The sequence below is a fragment of the Rutidosis leptorrhynchoides genome, chromosome 7 (genome assembly GCF_046630445.1).
Source record: "Rutidosis leptorrhynchoides isolate AG116_Rl617_1_P2 chromosome 7, CSIRO_AGI_Rlap_v1, whole genome shotgun sequence".
NCBI classification, from domain to species: domain Eukaryota; kingdom Viridiplantae; phylum Streptophyta; class Magnoliopsida; order Asterales; family Asteraceae; genus Rutidosis; species Rutidosis leptorrhynchoides.
In genome coordinates, this window is record NC_092339.1 from 52,551,893 (window position 1) to 52,577,398 (window position 25,506).

The 25,506-nt window shown below is 32.8% G+C and overlaps 2 protein-coding genes across 4 annotated transcripts; both read left to right on the top strand.

Moving 5' to 3' along the window:
* Window positions 1-224: 224 nt before the first annotated feature.
* LOC139857081 (two-component response regulator ARR2-like) lies at window positions 225-3,777 on the top strand. Of its 3 annotated transcripts, XM_071845799.1 has the most exons (7): window positions 225-417; window positions 611-763; window positions 1,384-1,734; window positions 1,843-1,919; window positions 2,262-2,814; window positions 2,911-3,137; window positions 3,418-3,777. In XM_071845799.1, exons 1-7 carry the CDS (start codon window positions 258-260, stop codon window positions 3,496-3,498), a joined length of 1,602 nt encoding a protein of 533 aa, XP_071701900.1. In that variant the 5' UTR covers window positions 225-257; the 3' UTR covers window positions 3,499-3,777. The 3 variants fall into 3 exon arrangements, with proteins under 3 accessions (XP_071701900.1, XP_071701899.1, XP_071701901.1); XM_071845798.1 differs by having other exon boundaries at window positions 2,262-3,137; XM_071845800.1 differs by lacking the exon at window positions 225-417 and having other exon boundaries at window positions 625-763; window positions 942-1,734; window positions 2,262-3,137.
* Window positions 3,778-21,239: 17,462 nt separating this feature from the next.
* Window positions 21,240-25,406, top strand: LOC139857080 (two-component response regulator ARR1-like). Its single transcript, XM_071845797.1, has 6 exons — window positions 21,240-21,564; window positions 21,728-21,880; window positions 22,842-23,225; window positions 23,655-23,731; window positions 23,865-24,857; window positions 25,003-25,406. The coding sequence occupies exons 1-6, from the start codon at window positions 21,384-21,386 to the stop codon at window positions 25,081-25,083; spliced, it is 1,869 nt and encodes a 622-aa protein (XP_071701898.1). The 5' UTR covers window positions 21,240-21,383; the 3' UTR covers window positions 25,084-25,406.
* Window positions 25,407-25,506: the final 100 nt, after the last annotated feature.

The window sequence follows — 25,506 nt, forward strand, 5'->3', positions numbered from 1 at the left end:
TTATCCATAAAAGTTGCTGAAATGTTAATAATATTAAACTCGTGTTTTCACGGGTCACTGAACTAGTTTTACAATAAATTTGACAAAAATACAAAGCGTCAAAAATTTTGAGGCATTAAAGAAAAAAATCTTGTCCAAATATAAATCTCAAATCCACCAATTATAATCCCCCATTTTTCTCTCTAAAAGTCAAAACATACCCTGTTCTATATATATTTACGGAGTTTTATTTTTTTTTGGCTATTCATTAACAGGTGATGATGTCTAGTTCAAGTGGTGCTTCTCGGAAATCCTCCGGCGCCGTCGATCGTAATGTCGCCGATCAGTTTCCGGATGGTTTACGCGTGCTTGCTGTCGATGATGACTCTGTTTGTCTAACGATTTTAGGGAGGATGTTAACAAACTGCAAATATCAAGGTACACACACCAACTGTTTGTATAAAATCCTCACTGACTTGTGAATCATCCCAACTGAAAATTGTTATTTGTTTTCAGTTTATTGACTTTAGTTCGTGTACATAAGAACATATAAAATATGCATGCCTTGTAGTAACTGACCCAATGGTTTTTATTCTATTATTTATGTATTCATTTTAATATCTTTTTTCAGTGACTAAATGCAACAGAGCTGAGGTTGCTTTATCATTATTGAGGGAAAATAAAAATGTGTATGATGTGGTAATTAGTGATGTTCATATGCCTGACATGGATGGATTTAAACTTCTTGCACACATTGGACTTGAAATGGACCTTCCTGTTATAAGTAAGTCAACCACTTTTTTGTTTGACTTTTTGTTGATTTCTAATTTGTGATGTATAAGTATTCATATACATGATTTATTGTCTCTGATTGAGACCAGCAAGTGATATATGCATCATGATCATTGTTTGCAAATTGTGATTGGTTTCGGATCATGAGTCCATTTACATCGCATGTGCAGATGAATGAGAGTTTTTGCAACATTGTAGAGGTGGCACAATCGACCCAATTATGTATTAATGGACCCGGTATTTTATGTCTAACAAGCTGTATAGGTAACCAAATTACCTAAGGAGAAAAGCATCAAAGGATCCAAAACTTATCCAACGTATTATTTGAACGCATTAACAGTCTTAGATCATTTTAAAAAAATATATATAAACTTATTATTGAAACTATATTAGTTTTATAGTCAATTTGCACCCTAATTATATTTATAGAAAAGAAGTAATAAAAATTTGGACAGCAAGAATTTGGATCACACACACCGACATTTGTAAAATTACTGGTCTGAGTTCATTTTGACCCGTATAATAGTAAATATATACATTTCGCCACATACACTACATTTTATCAACGACAAGGTAATTTAACTAACTACATCATGATTATATATATATCAGTGATGTCAGCTGATGACAGCAAGAGTGTAGTAATGAAGGGCGTTACTCACGGTGCATGTGATTATCTAATAAAGCCCGTGCGTATAGAGGCATTACGTAACATCTGGCAGCATGTGATTAGAAAAAAGAAACATGAATGGAAAGATATCGAGCAGAAATCACATGAGAAAGATCCTGAGTCATCTTCTGCAAATGAAGGGCAAAATGGTAAAATTACAAAGAAAAGGAAAGAAGATGAGGAAGAAACAAACGAAAGAGATGATTCTTCTTCTTTGAAAAAGCCTCGTGTTGCTTGGAACCGAGAACTTCATGAACAGTTTGTTGCAGCCGTTTGTCAGCTTGGAATTGAAAGTATATAAAATTCTCTGATCATTTTCTTTATACATTAAGATCGTCTTAATGCCTGATTACTAAATTACCAACTTATCCTTTACGTTGTTGAATATTGTATCCACGCAGATGCTGTCCCGAAGAAAATTCTCGAGGTCATGAATGTTCCTGGACTAACACGAGAAAATGTAGCCAGCCGTCTTCAGGTATACTCTAGTTAAATAATGGAACGGGTCAAAACTCACCCAAAGTGTACTTAAATGCTTATAACTCTTAACTTTTTTTCCTAAGATATATTGGATATTGTATCTAATAGTAAGTCATTGTAAACATATGTAAGTTAATGCATCAATCATCAATCAATTATATTACATTTAATATTATATTATAATATTATGGATTAGTCGTCGGTTAAAACCATGGTTAAAAAATGTGTATTGAATTTGGTTGATTTTATTGTTGTTTATTTCCAGTTTTGTCCTTGATGTTGCTTGTTGATGACTTCTTCCTGTATATGCTTTAAAAATGCCAATATAAATTTGTTGCAGAAATATCGGAATTATCTTAGAAGTCTCAGCGGGTCCCAACAATCAGGCGGGATTAACAGCTCATTTATGGATAACCCAAACATAGGTTACGGGTCAAGTAACTTGAACTCTCCTGTTTCTATGCCACTGGCTAATCAAAGAAACATATTTAGCTTTGAGAATCCCAAAATGAGAAACGGGCCCACCCAGAACTGGCAGGGACAAAATGGTAATATCAGCAACCAGACAAATTTGCTTCATGGGGTTCCCGTAACTATGGAGCCGACTTTGCAACGTTCTTTATCAGGCATGAGTAGTCAAACTCTGATACCAATGATCGGTCAAAGTCAAAGTCAAAGTCAAAGTAATGCTATGAGACAACCTGTTGTGAGTGACAATCAGGCAGTATCACATACATCCTCTATTGTGGATTTTTCAGCCAATCACAGGACCGAGTCTACAACTGCCATGGGTAGTTCAGGAATTTTGACAAATTCGATAGATAGGTTTGTTCCAAGCTACAGTTTTGCAAACAATGTAAATCACATCAAATCACATGATTGGGCCCCACAAGGTATGGATTTGACCGCCCACCCGTTTCAATATACAAATAATATTCAAGAAAGATTAAATGTACTTCAACATAACTACACTTCGAGTCAAATGACAGGAGGTAGTAACGGAATTTTCTTGACTGGGGACAATATTGGGACCCAAGTTGCTGATAGTTCTTCATGGCCAAGAGCGGGAAATGTTAATTATGAAGAAGGTAGTGGGACCCACGTAGATCTTAACCCTTCATGGATTAGGGATGGAAACGTTGATTATCGGATGTCTAGTCAAACGTTTTGTCCTGAAGAATATGGTTCAGATGATCTAGCCGCAATCTTCACACAGGTTCGTAATGATTCCATGCTATCAAGTTAAGCAATTTAGATAGTTGTATGCATGCTTCCATTTAATGTACACTTTCATCAACTATCAACTTGTTTGACTGATTATGTTTTATTTTTTACCCATTTGACCGGTTTGATTAAAAAATATAAATCCTACCGATGGCATTAGCGCGTTGAAATATCCATATGTAGTTTATTTGTACTTAAATTTGGACAACTTAGTTTAACTGCATGATCGTAAACCCTAGTCTTACGGAATGTTGATTTCTTTTTATATACAGCCACATCAGCAAGAAGGTATTGGGCGGCCAGAAAATGGATGCGGATACAATTGGTATTCTTTGGATAATCTCCCAGCATAAGGAGGACGTGTACCTTGTGCTTCAACGCTTATACTTCTTGCGTTCTCTGGTTTACATTGTTTTCTTTTAGCCAAGTTGGTCAAGATCTATTATTTATTTTTATCATGATGAATGATGATAACAATTCAAAAGTGCAATATCCAAAGGTATATCTGCAGATATTTTGAACTTGTGTAGGTAAATTACGAGAACTTAGCAATAACTACGCGGTTTGAATAGTTTAACTTTTTGTGATTTGGTTATGGTATTTTGGGTATTTGCAGAATTTTTATGCGTTGATGATGTGATATTAGTTCATGGTGTTTTATAATTGGTTTTTATGAGATGATATGTTAATCAGTCAGTTTTAATTTATTTAATTGTAGTTTTGTATTTATTGTTGGTTAATCTTTAGCCATAATTATAATTTGCCCATGTATACAAGCTACCCATAAGAACATGCGTTTCTTCAAAACGCGACCCATAAGAACCTGTGTTTCTTCACAGTTAATCGAAATACAGATAATAATAATAATAATAATAATAATAATAATAATAATAATAATAATAATAATAATAATAATAATAATAATAATAATAATAATAATAATAATAATAATAATAATAATAATAATAATAATAATAATAATAATAATAATAATAATAATAATAATAATAATAATAATAATAATAATAATAATAATAATAATAATAATAATAATAATAATAATAATAATAATAATAATAATAATAATAATAATAATAATAATAATAATAATAATAATAATAATAATAATAATAATAATAATAATAATAATAATAATAATAATAATAATAATAATAATAATAATAATAATAATAATAATAATAATAATAATAATAATAATAATAATAATAATAATAATAATAATAATAATAATAATAATAATAATAATAATAATAATAATAATAATAATAATAATAATAATAATAATAATAATAATAATAATAATAATAATAATAATAATAATAATAATAATAATAATAATAATAATAATAATAATAATAATAATAATAATAATAATAATAATAATAATAATAATAATAATAATAATAATAATAATAATAATAATAATAATAATAATAATAATAATAATAATAATAATAATAATAATAATAATAATAATAATAATAATAATAATAATAATAATAATAATAATAATAATAATAATAATAATAATAATAATAATAATAATAATAATAATAATAATAATAATAATAATAATAATAATAATAATAATAATAATAATAATAATAATAATAATAATAATAATAATAATAATAATAATAATAATAATAATAATAATAATAATAATAATAATAATAATAATAATAATAATAATAATAATAATAATAATAATAATAATAATAATAATAATAATAATAATAATAATAATAATAATAATAATAATAATAATAATAAAAAAAAAATCAAGAAATCTATAACCATGATAAATGCTACAACAAATCATTACATCAACACGACATAATCTACCTACACGGGTTCGGGTGTGAAGAAAGATTGCTTGTGTTGCTACTCATTTAGGTGCAATGTTCGGATTAATAGTAAGAGGATAGTAATCCTGTATGAATAAAGGTGATTAATAATAATTCTAAAACTCAGCTCGTGTTATATATATAGGGGTAGGATTAATAGGGAAGTAACCAATTTGGAGAAAGTGGTGAAGTAAAATTCTTTTAAAATTTTTTTTGGTTTTTTTCGATTTTTTCAGTCATCAAGATCGCACGAAAATATGAACATTAAAAAAAGACACTTCGTGATGAATGTTATTACTTAGGCAGGAAAACGATCGACAAAAATAACATTCAAGATAATATTAATCGTGAAGAATGTTAATCTTCGAACGTTTTTTTTTTTCTTCATGTTTTGTGAAATACTTTTTGTCAAAATTTAGCCCGAATTAGAGTTTAGGGTTTAGGGTTTAGTGTTTTGAGTTTAGTCCCTAAGCCCTAAACTCTAAACAGTTCGTATTAAAAACTCAATCTAAATCCTAAATCTAAACCCTAAACCCTAATATCTAAGCCTTAATTTCTAAACCCTAATATCTAAACCCTAATTTCTAAACCCTCAAAATACGCACAAAAAAACACGATAATTGTTATATATTATTCATTCGAGCGTTTTCCCGCAAAAAAAAAAACATTTATCAAAAAGTGTCTTTTTTAAATGTTCATATTTCATCCAATATATAATGTTCGTGAACAAAATTTTTTCAAAAAACGAAGAGAAAAAATTTGCTTCCCCCGCAAGTGACTACGAGTCGTCTAGAGCAACTAGCAGTGATGACAGCTATGAGGCTGGTGCAGCCGTTGTTTGTGACCCAGGTCCAGAAAACACATTGATTATATTGCCCTCAGATTTAATAAACCTGTGCTCAAAGATAAGAAACCCTTCAGGCCTTCTAGCATTCGAATATTTTGAACGTGCATCTTCGTTTCAACGCGAAACTCTGGCAAATAAGGCAAGAAATTTAGCAACAATTATTATTTTCTATTTGTTACTTATGCATTACATATCACTACTAATTATATTGTACTTGCATATTATTGTTCAGTTCTTGATGATGTATATCCATATACGCGATAAGTGGATGCAATTATGGATTGCATGAAAAACTTTTCAAGACAGTGGCGGTACCAGGATTTCAAGTCACCGGGGGCAAAAAAAAAATTAAAAACCGTGACAATTTTTTGGGCAAAATATGGAGATTTTGGGGCAAAAAATTGAGGTTTTTAAGCAAATTAAGGAGGTTTTGGGGCAAAATTTTAACATTTGTGGACAAAATTTGAAGGTTTTGGGGTAAAATTTGGAGATTTTTGGGCAAAATTTAAAGGTTTTGGGGCAAAATATATAGGTTTTGGGGCAAAAAAAAAAAATCCACTGGGCCAAAGTCGAAAAATTCAAAAATTTTACACTGAAAATTGCAAATCCACCGGGGGCGGCTGCCCCCGCCTGTCCCCATTAAAAACCGCCCCTGTTTCAAGACCGATTGTTCCATATATAAATATATAGAGTGAATGTGTAAGTAATAGTAATAAATATCTTATATTTTATATATTTATTAAAAAAAATGTTTTTGTTTCAGATATCAGATCTTAAATATACGTTCCCAGAACTCAAAACATACAGGAGCTGTGATCTAACTTAGTCAAGTTTGCTTCCTGTGGCTTGGTAGGTTTCATATTACAAATAACATTTCATAAGATCATTTTTGCTGTCATTATTTGTGTGATTAAAGATACTTGTAGTCTTCCGGTGAGTAAATTAATTAAATATTAAAATTGAATCTTCCTTTTTAACCCTAATTTTATAGCAGCCGCCACCAGTACTTTTACTTCTCTCCGGACGTCGGCTTTGTCCAGCAGTCCGGAGAGCTCTCCCTGTTACCCAACTCTCTTATAGATTCTTTCATCTTTTTCGTTGCTTCATTTTTTTGGGTTTTAGATCGAATGTTCGCGTGGGCTCCGATCTTAGGTTAAGTTCTACTTTGCATCGGAGTTCTTCGAGAGGTTATTGGTTTCGTGTCATCGATCCTACTTCCTTCATGTGTAGTAGTACTACATAAGCTCGACAAGACTTTTTTTAGCTAGTGGTGTCGCTGTTTAGATCTAAGATTTAAGCTTTCGATAGGAGTTAGTCGGTGGTTTTAAAACGTTTAACAGGATAACGGTTGCGTGGATTCAGAGCTAATAGTGATATTCCGGCTGAGGTTCGTGTAAGTTTCATAGTTTCGGCTCGTGATAGTTGGAATTTTTCGGTGGTTGTGGTTGTCGGGAGTTTTCTTCGTGGTTGTCGGGAGTTTTTTAGTGGTTTTCGGGTGTTTTTATTGGTGGTTGTCGGTGAGATTTTCGGTGGTTGTCGTGAGATTTTCGGATGCTTTCTTCGTGGTTGTTGTGAAATTTTCAGTGGCTGGAAAGTTTTATGTGATATGCGCTGTATCCATGCCCTTATATTGGACCTTGGCTACATCAACGGGTTGAGGTTCAACCTAATTGTCGAGCAAAACCGTGTCCGATATTGCAATTTCAGAGCTTAGAAATTTGTCAACTAAGTTTGTAATCTCCTCATATCAGTTCATTAATTGATGTCATTGTGTTAGGAGTTCTTGTTGTGCTTATTCCATTTTATGGTGTGGTTAAAGGTTCAGAGGTGGGAATTACAATCAAGGTATTTTCTTCATCATCCATACCTATGTATATCATTATCACCACTCGGTTTGTTTGTATGGTCCTTGTTAGCAGAGATTTCATGGATTTTGGTCGTTGTGTTCGGGGTCGTTCCCTTTACCGTGCATTTTACCGGGTGTTGCCTCTTTATGGTAATGACTTATATTGGGCTTGGATGATAGAGTTAATGCTTTGATTGTTGGAGCTTTCTTTCGGATTTATTGGTGCTTTTTCGCTATCGTGTTGGTCGTGGCTTTCGTGGGTCGCTTTGGATTATTGACTAATTGGTTGGAAGTTTTGAGTGTTGGTAGTGTTTAGGGATCAGTCGTGTTAGAGGTTTTAGGGTCGTCGTGTTGGCACATTGATATGTATGAGATCTTAATAGTCGTGTACTCGTGTAGGCTTATTGGGTCACTTTATCGTTCTCTTTGTATAATCGTTGTAATGCCTAGCAACTTGCTAGTTTTTTTATTTATATATAATGTTATATTGCCTTTCAAAAAAAAATATATATTAAAATTGAATACAAAAGAAAACGGGTTGAAAGTTGTCCCAAGTGTAATTGTTACGTAGACAGCTAGCCTACTACCTCGTTTTTATTCAAATCATTAGATGCATTCATTTGTATTTGAGTTGGTGTTACAATGCTGTTAGTTGACTCCTTGGGTACATATGGGAATTGGTTGCACCCAAATGGTTCAACGGCTAGGGAGATTCATGAACCCAGAATAACTACTAGTGCCTTCGGATCTGAAACTTTTTGGCTAAAAAAACCAAAAAAAAAAAAAAAAAAAAAAGAAGGTAAATTTGGAAACTGATATAGTAATAGTTTTTTGTTTCGTGAAAGTTTCATTAAATGATGAAACTTTTGTACAATGAGGAATCTGATGGAAAACCGTGTGTACTTTTCAATGAGATTAACGGAGATTAACGCAGCGGATAGTTAAAATAAACTTATTTTACATTACAAAACATACACACGATTAACGGTTCCATTAGATCCAATTACACCACTAATAATTGTCAAAATATATAAATTCACAAAGTGAGTTAACGATATACCTTTCTTGAAGAAACTGATGAACAGAGAGAAACCTACGATCAAAGGTATGACCTTCTCTTTGGATAGTCCACACTTTCTTGAAGAAACTGATGAACAGAGAGAAACCTACGATCAAAGGTATGACCTTCTCTTTGGATAGTCCACACTACACTTCAAACGATCGTCAATGGATGCTAGTCCAAAACCCGAGTAACGTATTATAATAATCAAATTATTATAATAAGAGTATGAACAAATAAAAATACTCAATATGTGATTTCCTTTTCTATTCAAAAGGAACCAAAATTAAAGCGTAATGTATCTCAGTAGCTTGAAAGAAATATGAAGAGAATTAAAGTGTGAAGATTTTAATTTTCAGAAGAAAAAAAAACAAGTCTCTCTGGTTCTCTCACCTTTGTCTTCTTTTATATCATACTTCAAAAATAAAAAGAATAGCTACATCTATATTAAATTAGAAATCACAACCGACACATGTATTGGTTATGATTACTCTTTTTCTTTTTACTTTTTTTTTTTTTTAATCTTGCCATTTTCTTTTGTCTTGTAAGTGATCACCAACTAATCCACATTTATTTGGCAACAAGCATTTAATTTAATGTACTAGTTGATCAACTTGTTAAAGTTATAATCATCTGTAAATTAATTAATCACACTTTAATTAATTTAATTCAAAACAAACATTTTAATTTGTTCCATTAGTCGAGTAGTAAATATACATCATATGTATATATATTTAATTTGACGTCTAGGTGTATATGTGTGTGACCCCGAAGGCTCAAAAGAATTTAGCCATATAGTTTTATGTTGTACCTTGCACATTAATCCTACAGACTCCCACTTGTGCATGGTACAACACCAAGTAACTATACAAACAATGGATACCATCTAGCAACAGGCCATTGTCCCTAAATTCATGTGAGGGTAGTTTCTCGGAACTGCTTATGGTAAGTGTTAAAAGTCATTCGTCCTTTTGTTTCAGATACTTTAGTTAAACTAGAGATATGGATCATCGGTCATTCTCATTTGTTTAATAATTTTGTTTCTCAATCTTAGAACTGAATTAGATCGCCAAATTAATTAAGTATCATCTTAATTACATCTGGGTGCGGCCACACAAATATCCCATTCATTCATCGAGGAGCTCAAAAGTATCTAACTCCAAACACTTTGGAGGAACAAATCCTATATTGCATACACGTGTCTCTCACGAGCTTTACATTATACCCAATAATGGCCTTTATTACAGCCTTATTCAGGACAACATTTAACCATATCAAAGTACAATATTTCACACATCAAAACCGGCGTGCATCTCAAGTCTAAGGACATAAAAACATAATCACTAAAAGATTCACTACTGACAACCATCCATGTAGTGATATCTCGGTTGGGTCATTCCAATATTCATCATCAATGAATACATATGAATTTTGGTCTCTACAAGTTAACTATTTATCATCAATAAATATAAACCAAAACTTCATATTAATCTTAATTCATGTTATTCCCATAACATGATCGATTATGGAGATTTTGAATAATCAACAATTACTCATGGATTAAACATGCTAATATAGAACATAGTGATATAAATGAAAATGATCATACCATCAATATATCAATTCATTATGATAAAACTGTTTAATGTTCCAAAAATATCCAAATACTAAATTACAAATTAAAAAGATCAGCAGCATAACGAAGTCCAATACTACTAGCATGATCATCATGCTTGTTGTGTGTCATGGGCTTCGTGAACGGGTCAGCCACATTATCATCTGTATGAACCTTAAGAATACTAATATCATTCCTCTCAACGACTTCTTGAATGTAGTCAAACTTTCGAAGAATGTGTCTGCTACCTTTACGTACACGTGATTCTTTCGCAAGTATAATAGCACTTGAATTATCACAGTACATTTCCATAGGGGATTCAATGCTGGGAACTACTCCGAGTTCAGCAATAAACTTCCTAATCCAGACAGCTTCTTGAGCAGCTTCTGAGGCAGCAATGTATTCTGCTTCCGTTGTAGACTGTGCAACTGTGGTCTGCTTTGAGCTTCTCCAATCAACTGCCCCGCCATTCATGACAAAGACATACCCTGACTGGGATCGGGAATCATCTCGATCAGTTTGGAAGCTAGCATATGTATAACATCTAATACTCAACTCTTCTTCCAAACCACCGTAAACCAAGAACATATCTTTAGTTCTCCGCAAATACTTAAGAATGCTCTTAACAGTAATCCAATGTTCTTCACCTGGATTCTGTTGATAACGACTCGTCAAACTCAAAGCTAACGAGACATCAGGTCTAGTACATAACATAGCATACATAATGGATCCTATAGCCGAAGCATAAGGAACACATTTCATTCGTCTTATCTCATTAGGTGTGATAGGACTTTGAGACTTGCTCAAGGTTATGCCCTTTTGCATGGGCAATGCTCCGCGCTTGGAGTTTTGCATGTTAAATCTTCGTAAGATTTTGTCAATGTATGTACTTTGACTCAAACCAATAAGCCTTTTGGATCTATTTCTATAGATCCTGATTCCTAAAATATACTTAGCTTCTCCAAGATCTTTCATGGCAAAACATTTTCCAAGCCAAGATTTGACATCTTGCAAAGTTGGAATGTCATTTCCAATAAGTAGTATGTCATCAACATACAAGATCAAGAAGACAACTTTGCTCCCACTAGCTCTAATGTAAACACATGGCTCATCTTGGTTTTGAGAAAAACCAAACTCTTTGATTTTCTGATCAAACTTAAGATTCCAGCTCCTGGATGCTTGCTTTAATCCATAAATGGATTTTAGAAGCTTGCATGCTTTATTAGGATGCTTTGGATTTACAAACCCTTCCGGCTGAACCATATATACGTCCTCACTTAGGTCGCCATTTAGGAAAGCGGTTTTCACATCCATTTGCCATATTTCATAATTATGAAAAGCTGCTATGGCAATAAGTATCCTAATTGACTTAATGCTCGCGACTGGTGAATAAGTTTCCTCATAATCAATTCCTTGAGTTTGAGTATAACCTTTTGCCACCAATCGAGCCTTAAAAGTGTTTACATTAGCGTCCATGTCAGCCTTTTTCTTGTAGACCCATTTACACCCAACTGGTTTACAATTGGGTGGAAGATCAATCAAGTCCCATACTTGATTTTCTTTCATGGACTGCATCTCTGTATTCATAGCATCTCCCCATTTTTCAGATTCTAAACCTGATATGGCCTCACGGTAGCTAGAGGGTTCATCATAATCCCCTAGATGAGATTCATCTGAATTAATTAGAAGATTTAACTTCTCAGGTCGATGAGGAGTTCTACTAGATCTACGAATTATAGGTGCAACACGTTCTGGCTCATCAACAATGTGCTCAGCTTCAACGTGTGGATAACTAGTGCATTCAAAAGGTATGTTACCTTGTGATTCTTGAATTTCTTCAAGATCTACTTTACTCCCACTGACTTCTTGTAAGAGAAGATCTCTTTCAAAGAATTCAGCAAACCGAGCAGTAAACACTTTGTTTTCAGCTTGGTAGTAAAAGTAGTAACCCATTGTTTCCTTTGGGTATCCCACAAAGTGACATTTGATACCTCTGGGTTCTAACTTGTTTGAAGTGTCACGTTTCACATACGCTTCACAACCCCAGACTTTCAAATAAGACAACTTAGGACTCTTTCCGTGCCATAACTCATATGGTGTCTTATCTACCTTCTTGGTTGGAACCATATTGAGTATGCGTGCAGCAGACTCTAATGCATAACCCCAAAAAGACATCGGTAGAGTAGTTAGACTCATCATAGATCGAACCATATCAAGTAAAGTTCGATTCCTACGCTCCGACACACCATTGTGCTGTGGTGTATAAGGTGGAGTGAATTGTGAGACAATCCCACAATTCTTCAGGTGGTCCAAAAACTCTTGACTCATATATTCCCCTCCCCGATCAGAACGAAGGGCTTTAATGGTCTTTTCAAGTTGATTCTCTACTTCATTTTGGAAGATTTTGAACGTTTCAAAAACTTCATGTTTATGTTTCAGCAAGTAAACATAACCATATCTACTATAATCATCAGTAAATGTAACGAAGTATGTTTCACCATTTCTAGACATAGTTCTAAAAGGGCCACATACATCCGTATGTATTAGTCCTAAAAGATCTTTAGCTCTTTCACCTAAACCGGAGAAAGGAGCCTTTGTCATCTTTCCACATAAACATGACTCGCATACATCAAATGACTCAGAGCCAGTTGATTCCAAAATCCCATCAGATTGGAGTTTTGAAATGCGTTGTTTGTTTATATGACCAAGACGACAATGCCATAGATAGGTATTATTCAAGTCTTTCTTGACTCGTTTGGCAGTACATGTATATACAGAATTATTATTTGAAATTACACCATGCATATCAATTTCAAAAATACCATCACGTGGAATAGCATTAAAATAAAATACATTATTCTTAGAAACTGAAATACCAAAGTGCGTAAATGTAAGTTCAAAACCAACATTTTTCAAAAGAGAAACTGAAATTACATTGCTCGTAATACTAGGAGCATAATGACATTGTTCCAACAAAACAATAAGACCACTAGGTAGAGTAAGCTCATAGGTGCCAATAGCTTCGACTGCAGCTCGAGCCCCATTGCCCACTCTTAAGTCTAGTGTGTTGTTCTTCAGTCTCTTACTTCTTCTCATTCCCTGCATATTGTTACAGATGTGAGTACCACAACCAGTATCAAAAATCCAGGAATCACTAGAAAAAGTATATAACTGTATATGAAATATACCTGATTTGCTAGTCTGGCCAGCTTTGCCTTTTCTCAACTCAGATAGGTAGGAAGGACAGTTCCTCCTCCAGTGGCCAACTTTTCCACAGTGAAAACATTCGGCGTCTTTCGATGGGTTTTATTTCTTGGGAGGTGGTGGAATCTTTTTCTTAGCAATTGACTTGCCTTTTCCTTTTCCCCAAGTTTTTGGCTTATTCTTTCTCACTCTACCTTCCCTAATCATAAGGACACCTGGATTGGAAACCTTATATGGAATATCCTGTTCAGCAGTTTTGAGCATCGAGTGCACCTCTGCCAGAGATTTCTCCCAACCTTGCATATTGTAATTCATCACAAATTGGTGATACGATTTTGGTAGTGAAACCAAAACCGTGTTCACGGCCAAGTTAGGCGGCAAGGTAGTTCCAAGTTTTTCCAATCGGTCAATGTAGCTTTTCATTTTTAAGACATAAGAACTCACTGATTGACCCTCCTCCATTTTGCATGTTTGAAGAAGCTTATAAGTTTCATATAACTCTTGACTAGCCTGTTTCTGAAACATATTTTTCAGCTCAGTCATCATATCATATGCTGTACGATCTTCCATTTCCTTTTGGAGGTCAGAAGTCATACTAGCAAGCATGATTAAAGCTATCTTCTCTTGCTCATCAAACAACTTCTGATAAGCATTCTTTTGAGCAGCAGTAGCTGTCTCAGGAGGAGCTTCGGGTAAGGGTTCTTCAAATTTGTTCAACTTCCCTTCAAATTTGAGAACAATTCTCAGGTTGCGGTGCCAATCGAGAAAGTTTGAACCATTAAGTTTCTCCTTCTCCAACAAAGAACGGAGGTTGATTTGGTTTACGTTTTGATTGTTTGACATCTACAAGAGAACAAGATTCAATTTTAGTATTTTCGATATTGTACTTTAATAAATTAATTACCCAAGTTTTAATATATTTAAAAACAATTAATTTACGAAAGCCTAAGATCCACATAGAGGTTCCATAACTACATCTGTTGATCAGCTAGCAGTTATAGAGTCTACTGGTAGGTAGCGAGTACCAATTGCATCACAGATGCAACTCTTAGATCTTTATGGGACCCTGAGATATGTATAGTCTAACAAATCACTATTATCTATTGGCATGTTTGTCCCATCCTTGCCTCGATCTCAGGTCTCACCGTGAATACGATTAAGTCGTCCAATTTGGAAACAGTGGAAATTCAGTCTAGTCTCACTCGTAACTGAAAATTCACCTCGTGACTATAATTCGATTAGGTCTCACCGTAATCAAAAAATAACGAGGAGTGTTTGCAAGCTCATTGGATGGCATGACTTAAATTTGACGGGTATTTTAAAAATGTTTGTGTTAACGAATAATGCATGCACACAAGATTCGCTACAATTTGTTAAAAAACATTTTAACCAATTTTATATATGTCGATCGTGTTTATGCGTCAAGTTTGTTATTTTATTTTATATAAAAAAAATAACAAATACACAATGTGTATCATTTTAAAACATTTTTAAAAGATGTTGCTCATATATATTATTTGAGTTTCAAAAAATATTTAACTTTAAACTCGTTAGAGTTTAACTTTTTAAAATCATCAATTTTAACCTTTGAAACTCGTTACTAGTTTTATTTGATGTTTTCATCAAAAAACATTTAGCATATATTATAATCAACAATTAAATATAAATGCGTAAAAATAAAACACAACCATACCATGCATCACACACACATAGCCTAGCCCAAAAATCCTATGCTTGATCTCATGAGCCGACATGGGATCAAGAGGTCAAACTAAGGGTAATATCGTAGCTCCCACTTGATTCAAGAATCAAGTGAAAACTTGACAAACGCCATTGTTGTCAACTTGACCTGTTCGCCATCTTCTAAGCCAAAAGCATGTTGTATTTTATCTTCAATCTTCATCTTGTTACATTTATTTAAATTTGAAAATACAACTAAACTAGTACTTTTACAAATTGAAATAAACTTAAATACAATACTATGAAAATAGAAAATAAATATAATACAATTTTGGCTTCAAAATGGCCTTATAATACAAATAATCAACATGACACAATATTGCTGTAATCAACAATCACAACAATCATACATAGGCCGGGGCATTATGGGCTATGTGTGCAATCACAATTCTAATAACTACATTATTAAAAACTACATATGGCTTGTCCATGGTTACAATGCATGTGTACAACCATGGAATGAAATAAACAACAATTATTCAAGCAATAATAAATAAATTCAAAATTTATAACAGTGATATTTTTCAGATCTTATTTGTGCGTCATGAGATTTAATTTAAAACAAACATGTTGAAATTATAAAAAAAAAGTTTTTACTTTTTACCATCTCACAAAACTAGATCTGAGAAAATCACGTGACAATTAAAATGGTGTAAAAGCGGCTCTGATACCACTGATGGAAAACCGTGTGTACTTTTCAATGAGATTAACGGAGATTAACGCAGCGGATAGTTAAAATAAACTTATTTTACATTACAAAACATACACACGATTAACGGTTCCATTAGATCCAATTACACCACTAATAATTGTCAAAATATATAAATTCACAAAGTGAGTTAACGATATACCTTTCTTGAAGAAACTGATGAACAGAGAGAAACCTACGATCAAAGGTATGACCTTCTCTTTGGATAGTCCACACTTTCTTGAAGAAACTGATGAACAGAGAGAAACCTACGATCAAAGGTATGACCTTCTCTTTGGATAGTCCACACTACACTTTAAACGATCGTCAATGGATGCTAGTCCAAAACCCGAGTAACGTATTATAATAATCAAATTATTATAATAAGAGTATGAACAAATAAAAATACTCAATATGTGATTTCCTTTTCTATTCAAAAGGAACCAAAATTAAAGCGTAATGTATCTCAGTAGCTTGAAAGAAATATGAAGAGAATTAAAGTGTGAAGATTTTAATTTTCAGAAGAAAAAAAAAACAAGTCTCTCTGGTTCTCTCACCTTTGTCTTCTTTTATATCATACTTCAAAAATAAAAAGAATAGCTACATCTATATTAAATTAGAAATCACAACCGACACATGTATTGGTTATGATTACTCTTTTTCTTTTTACTTTTTTTTTTAATCTTGCCATTTTCTTTTGTCTTGTAAGTGATCACCAACTAATCCACATGTATTTGGCAACAAGCATTTAATTTAATGTACTAGTTGATCAACTTGTTAAAGTTATAATCATCTGTAAATTAATTAATCACACTTTAATTAATTTAATTCAAAACAAACATTTTAATTTGTTCCATTAGTCGAGTAGTAAATATACATCATATGTATATATATTTAATTTGACGTCTAGGTGTATATGTGTGTGACCCCGAAGGCTCAAAAGAATTTAGCCATATAGTTTTATGTTGTACCTTGCACATTAATCCTACAGAATCTGGTGTGACGAGTCACCCCTCTATAGTTTTGTACAAACTTCTATTAGTATGTGTAACTAACTTTTTTATCTATTTGTCTAATATAGAAACTAATTTTGTCCATATGTTGTGGTTTCTGTCATTTATCATAACTTGTCTGTCATTAATTTGATCATGAAATGTGATGTTCACCTTTCCTATTTGGCCAAAAGTAATTTGGGGTAACAAAGTTCCTTCCAAGATTATGTTATTCCATTGGTTATCAATTCGTAAAAGTATTCCCGTTCGTGAAGTTCTTGTTAGAAAGTAGAACCCCCGTCCCTATTATTGACAAATACTACACGGTATTTATAGAGTACAAGAACCAACCCTAAACATCTAAAACCTAATGAACCCAAGCCGACAAACGGACTTGAGCCTAACCTAATCCGTCTAACACTCCCCCGCAGTCCGAGCGGCGAAATCGCGAAAGCTCGGACTGGAAGAAAATGCTAATAATGAAAAAAAACACAAACAAATAAAAAACAAAAGTAACTCATTTTTTTCTCTCTTATTTGCCGCATTAAATAAACTGGTATTCGTTGATGCAGTTGCAGATTTCTTTACGGCTTCTCCTTTTCCGTAGCGTTTTTTTTTTTTTTTTTTTTTTTTTTTTTTTTTACGCCGTGGCTTGCTATGCCTAAGGATCAAGTACCGCTTTGATATGCTACTTTTGTCGACAATAACAATATTCTTCAACGCTGCAAATAAGGATTTTGACTATATTCTCTTTTTTTTCGGGGTTTAATAATAAAGATAGAAAATAAAAAGAAATGATCTATTTTTTTTTTTATTTTTTTTTATTTTTTTGTCAGAAAGAAATTAGGATCAAAGATTTGTCTATTGTAACTATGAAGAGTGTGCACATGATAAAGGTTCTAGGTGGTAGTAAATGGGGATAATACACATACGCACAAGAAGGTGGTAGGTGGCGGCTGAACAAGCATCATACGCTCATGCTACAATTGATGGTGGATCTTTTGAACTTTTTTATATTATTTTTAAAATAAGGATAGATCAAGAATGGTGTAGTCGACTAAGAAAAAGAGAATAAAAATTACAGTAGGTTAACGGCTGCTAGGGTTCTCTTTCCAGCCGGATAAACAAAAGAAAAGATGGAGGATAGGGACCGGGTCCTCGGGTAACGGCTGCTAGGCACATTCTTCCTTCGAACCAATCCATTATGTGCGTGTGGTGTTTGGATAATGTCGAATCTATCAATCACCTTTTGTTGCATTGCAAATGGTCTTTTAAAATTTGATCGGAATTGTTTAGATGGTGGATCATAAGGTGGGTTATCACGGGTTCAATTGAAGAGTTTTCGTTCGATTGGTACTTTGGCATTGGGATCAAAGCCTAAGTTTTGAAAATTAATCGGTCCCGCAACGATTTGTGCAATTTGGATGGCTAGAAACGACTTTATTTTCAACAACAAATACACGTGTGGTTCGATTATCATACGTAACATCAAACTCAAAGTTTTCTTATGGGCCACGAATCTCAACTTTTGTCACGGGTTACATTCTTATGTATGGGAACAAAATCCCGCTTTATTATGCTTCTAATGTCGTTTTTTCTTTCAATTTTTAGGCCGAGTTAATCTCCGTCTTTGTATCTTTTGATTGATCCTTCATTGTTTAGATGAAGTGTTCTTGTTATAAAATTATATTTCTTCGCCGAAAAAAAAAAAAACCTTTCGAATGCTTTACTAATTGCATTACAACAACAACAACAAAACTCAACTCCACATAAGTGGAGTATGCTCTACTAATTGCATTGTTATTATTATTTGGATTTTACGATTTACCAAAGCAAATGTGTTTCCTTGTAAGAGTGTGGGTAGACGAATGATCATCGTTCTCTACCCGGGGGGTTTGCTATATGTTTCCAAGCCCATTATTGTAATTGTGACGTGACGCAAAATTGGGTTTTTTTGAAAGGTGTCGGGGTTTTTGACAATTATGTGATCGTGTTAATCTTTGTAGGGGTGTAATGGTGAGCGTTAAATGCATAAAAATTATGAAATTAAAAACTATGAAATATATATATATATATATATATATATATATATATATAGTGAAATGATCTATAGAGAACTAGAGTATGTAGAGAACCCATAGAACTCATAGACTGAACTTCAATCTATGTGGAGATTGAGCTTTAAAAAAAAAATCAATCTACAAAAAAAAAAAAAAAAAACTGAAAAAAACACTAAAAAAAGTCAATTTGCAAAAAAAAAAAGTCAATCTGCAAAAAAAAAACAGTCAATCTACACAAAAAAAGTCAATCTGCACACAAGAAAAAGTCAATATGCACAAAAAAAAAGTCAATTTGCAAAAAAAAAAAAACTAAAAAAAAAAGTCAATCTGCACAAAAAAAAAGTCAATCTGCACAAAAAAAGTCAATCTATACAAAAAAAGAAAACTGTAAAAAAAAGTCAATCTGCACGCAGATTGACTTAATCTGCATGCAGATTGAATTAATCTGCACAAAAAAAAATCAATCTGCACAGGAAAAAAAAGTCAATCTCCCAAAAAAAAATAGCAAAAAAAAGTCAATCTGCTCTGCACAAAAAAACTGCACAGAAAAAAAAAGTAAATCTGCAAAAAAAGTCAATCTTCACGCAGATTGACTCAATCTGCACGCAGGTATGAAAGGTTAGTCGATGGTTCCATGAGTTCTCTACTACCTTTGGTTCTCCATGAATCCTCACATTATATATATATATATATATATATATATATATATATATATATATATATATATATATATATATATATATATATATATATATATACAAGGTTAATTTATTCATAGAAATATTTAGTTTAAAAACAGAATTAATTTTTTTTTTTAATTTTGGAATGCTTAACCAGGGTGCTAAAAGTTATCGTTATCATTTTTCTGAAATATTTATAAAATATATTATTCCTTTTTAATACAGGTTTTTGTATATTTTATTCCAATACGAGTATTTATTCACGGTAACTATGAATTATAAATATAAATATAAATATATAAATATAAATATTGATATAGATATAGATATAGATATAGATATAGATATAGATATAGATATAGATATAGATATAGATATAATATAAATGTAAATATAGATATAAATATTGTCATAAAGGTTATGGTTATTATTTTTCTTGAGTTATTTATAAAATATATTATTTCTTTTTAATACCGATTTGTATATTGTATTATGATGCGGGTATTTATTTCGGTAACTATGAAATATAAATATTAATATAAATATAAATATAAATATAAATATACATATAAATATAAAATGAATAAAGTAATCTTAATCATAACCATGAGAAATGGTTATCATTATTCTTATTTCAACTTAAAATGTTTGAATTTCGGTTGATAACAACAATTAAGTAAAAGCATTATGATTGTATGCCCGTTTAGCTAATTTGACTCCATTTTTCAATAAACTCTACACCTCGTTTTCGATCAAGTTGAAAGTTTCAATAAGCTCATCCAAATTTTTAATTGGATTTGGCTAATAAAATGCCCAAAATAAAAATGAAATGAGTTCAATAAATGAAATTTGAGTGTATTTAATCATCCTTATCTTGTGCCCTTAAAGCACAAAATAGTCAAACTCTAAATTAGTTTCTTTTTAAATACACAAATTCTAGATAAATTAAGTGGAATACAATTTTCAATTGGGTCATAAATTAAGGGTAACAAACTTGTCAAGTTCCATAATTAACAAAAGTTAAATACGAAAAGAAACTAAATACTATAAACCAGAGACGGATCTTGAACGACTTTAGTGGGAGGGCCAAAATAATTTCAGAAACTTATATATGAAAAATTCTAAAATCTTGGATGAGCTATTATATAAAATATTTTTATTTTAGATCCCAGAAAATAAAATTTACACTAAGAGAATAAATTTTTGGAGGGGCCACTGCCCACCCCTGCCACCCCAAAGATTCGTCCCTGCTATAAACTTGTCTCCGTCGTTGTACTTTGTATTTGTATCTTTATTATTTTGATGAAGATCTTTCAAGTAATACAATTCAATTTTTTCGCCGAAAAAAAAAATTTAAATACTATAAACTCGACATAAGTACAAGCATATAAAAAATTTGAGTCATTGAATAACAAAATCATGTCCTAATATAAATCTCCCCCATTTCCTCTTTCTAAAAGTCAAAACTTTACCCTGTTCACCCTGTTCTATATATATTATTTTTTGGCTATTTAATATTCGGGTACGCATGTATTTAACAATAATCGATTGGGTTTGTTTCATAAATCACAAAAGGTGATCCCTTTTATGGGTGTGACTGAGGTTGTCATATAAAAACCAATAAATCTTCAGAGTCAAATGATAGTAAACAAACAGGTGATAATGCCTAGTTCAAGTGGTGCTTCTCGGAAATCCTCCGGCGCCGTCGATCGTAACGTCGCCGATCAGTTTCCGGCTGGTTTACGCGTGCTTGTTGTTGATGATGACTCTGTTTGTCTAACGATTTTAGGGAGGATGCTAACAAAATGCAAATATGAAGGTACACACACACCAACTGTTTGTATAAAATCCTCACTGAGAATTGTTATTTCTTTTCAGTTTATTGACGTTAGTTCGTGTACATAAGTACATATTAAATATGTATGCTTTGTAGTAACTGACCCAATGGTTTTTATTCTATTATTTATTTATTTATTTTTCAGTGACTAAATGCAACAGAGCTGAGGTTGCTTTATCATTATTGAGGGAAAATAAAAATGGGTATGATGTGGTAATTAGTGATGTTCATATGCCTGACATGGATGGATTTAAACTTCTTGCACACATTGGACTTGAAATGGACCTTCCTGTTATAAGTAAGTCAACCACTTTTTTGTTTGAATTTTTGTTAATTTTCTAGTTTTTTTTAGTGTGTAAGTATTCGTTTACATGTTTTCTTGGCCCTGATTGAGATTAGGGAGTGATGTATGGATCTTGATCATTGTTTGCATATTGTGATTGGTTCCGGATCATGAGTCCATGTGCATAGCATGTGCAGATGAATGATAGTTTACAACCTTAGGATTAGTTGCATTACACATGATTGTGTATTTTTTATTTACCCTACTTGCTGCTCTAGTTTATGCAACATTGTAGAGGTGGCACAATCGACCCAATTATGTATTAATGGACGGGGTATTTAATATCTAACAGGGTGTATTGGTAACCAAATTAGCTAAAGAGAAAAGCATCAACGGGATCTAAAACTTATCCGACATATCTTTTTGATGCATTAAAAGTCTTTGATCATTTAAAAAAAAAATAATAAGTACACTTAATACTACAATTTTATTAGTTTTGTAGTCAGTTTGGCACCCTTTTTAGTTAGAAAAGAAGAATTAAGAATTGGACACCAAGAGTCTTGATCTCACACCCTGGCATTTATAAAATATACCCGTATCGGTTCGAGTTCATTTTGACCCCATAACCTCCGTCCGTCCCAAAATTACTCTCTCAGTTTGACTTATGAAATCTTTCTTTATCACTTTGACTATAAATATTTTTATTTTTTGTTACACGGAGTATAAAATTTGATAAAAATCTATACCAATGAAAGCACGTTTAAAAACTAGCCCGTTCGTATAAGTTTCATCACATAATATATAAAACAAACAAGAATATTTGAGGTATAAGTTGTGAAAGAAAGACTTTTAAAAGTCAAATGGGACAGTTATTTTGGGACATCGGGAGTAGTAAAAATATACATTTTGCCACATGCACTACATATAATCAACAACAAGGTAATTTAACTAACTCCACCGTGATTGAATATATTAGTGATGTCAGCTGATGACAGCAAGAGTGTAGTAATGAAGGGTGTTACTCACGGTGCATGTGATTATCTAATAAAGCCCGTGCGTATAGAGGCGTTACGTAACATCTGGCAACATGTAATTAGAAAAAAGAAACATGAATGGAAAGATATCGAGCCGTCAACAGGTTTAGATAATAGTAGCCCCCAACAGAAATCACCTGAACAAGATCCTGGTTCATCTTCTGCAAATGAAGGGCAAAATGGTAAAATCACAAAGAGAAGAAAAGAAGATGAGGAAGAAACAGATGAAAAAGATGAATCTTCTTCTTTGAAAAAGGCTCGTGTTGTTTGGACTCAGGAGCTTCATCAACAGTTTGTTGCATCCGTTCGTCATCTTGGAATTGAAAGTATAAACTTCTCTGATCATTTTTTTTTATATAATCACTCAAATAGTCTTTGCGGTTTTACTCAAATTGCCAAAATAGTCCCCGGGGATTTTTTTGACGGAGATAGTCCTCGTGGTTTTCAAAATGTTGCTGATATAGTCCTTTTGTTATTGAGATAGTCCATATGGTTTCAGCAATTTGGTGAAACCACGGGGACTATCTAGGGGACTATCTCAGTAACAAAAAGGACTATCTCAGCAATATTTTGAAAACCACGAGGACCAAGTAGATTGGAAAAAAAGCTTGTGGACTATTTCAGCAATTTGGGTGAAACCACAGGGACTATCTCAGTAACTATGTTTTTTTTTTTTTGTATATATTAAAGTCTTCTTAATGCCTAATTACAAAATTACTAATAAGTCCATGTTGTTGAATATTGTATCCATGCAGAGGCTGTACCAAAGAAAATTCTGGACGTCATGAATGTTCCTGGACTAACACGTGAAAATGTCGCCAGCCATCTTCAGGTAAACTCTGGTTAAATAAAGAAACGGGTCAAAAGTCACCCAAAGTGTATTTAAATGCTTATAACTCTTAACTTGATTTTTGATGACTACTTCATGTATATGCTTTAAAAATGCCTACATAAATTTGTTGCAGAAATATCGGCAGTATCTTAGAAGACTCAGCGGGTCCAAACCATCAGGCGAGATTAACACCTCATTCATGGATAACCCAAATGTAGGTTACGGGTCAATCTCATCACTTGATGAGCTTGATCTTCAAGCTTTAGCCACCAGTGGTCAACTCGGTCAACTCCCTGGTCAAAGTTTGGCGACTCTTCAAGCAGTCGCTATCTGCAGGTCAAGTAACTCGAACTCTCCTGTTTCTGTACCATTGGCTGATCAAAGAAACTTTCTCAGCTTTGAGAATCCAAAAATGAGAAACGGGCCCGCCCAGAACTGGCAGGGACAAAATGGTAATATCGGCAAGCAGACAAATTTTCTTCATGGGGTTCCCGTAACTATGGAGCCGAATCAACTCGCGACTTTGCAACGTTCTTTCTCAGGCATGAATGGTCAAACTCCGATACCAATGATCGGTCAAAGTCAAAGTCAAAGTCAAAGTCATTCTATGAGACAACCTGTTGTGGGTGACAATCAGGCAGTCTCACATACATCCTCGATTATGGATTTTTCAGTTAATCATAAGACCGAGTCTACAACTGCCATGGGTAGTTTAGGAATTTTGTCAAATTCGATAGATGGGTTTGTTCCAAGCTATAGTGTTGTAAACAATGTAAATCATATCAAATCGAATGATTGGGGTTCGCAAGGCATGGATTTGACCTCCAACGTAACTACAAATAATCTCCAAGGAGGATTGAATGTAGGTCAACGTAACTACACTTTGGGTCAAACAACAGGAGGTGGTAATGGAATTTTCTTGACCGGGGACAATATTGGGACCCACGTTGCTGATAATTCTTCATGGCTAAGAGCGGGAAATGTTAATTATGGGGAAGGTAGTGGGACCCAAGTTAATCTTAACCCTTCATGGATTAGGGATGGAAATGTTGATTATGGGATGTCTAGTCAACCGTTTGTTCATGAAGAATTTAGTTCAGATGATTTAGCCGCAATCTTCTCACAGGTTCGTAATTAATTTACAGTATTTTTTTGCCTATTTGACCAGTTTGATTAAAAATTTAAAAATCCTATTAAATTTGGACAACTTTGTTTAACTGCGTGATTGTAAACCTTAGTCTTACGGAATGCAGAATTCTTTTTATTTACAGACACATCAGCAAGAAGGTATTGGGCAGCCAGAAAATGGATCCGGATACAATTGGTATTCTTTGGATAATCTCCCAGCGTAAGGAGGACGTGTACCTGGTGCATCAACGCTTATACTTTGTGCGTTCTCTGGTTTACCTAGTTTTCTTTCAACCACGTTGGTTAATATCTATTGTTTTAATTTTTATCATGATGAATGATGATGATAACAGTTCAAAAGCGTGATATCCAAAGGTATATCTGCAGATATTTTGAACATGTGTAGGTAGATTATGAAAACTTGGTAATAACCATGAGGATTGAATAGTTTTACTTCGTGATTTGGATTAGGATATTCAGTTATTTGCAAAAATTTTAAGTGTCGATGATGTGATATTAGTTCATGGTGGTTTTTAATTTGTTTTTATGAGATGACATGTTAATCAGACAGTTTTTAATTATTTAATTGTAGTTTTGTATTTATTCTTGGTTAATCATTAGCTATAATTTTAATTTGTCCATTATGC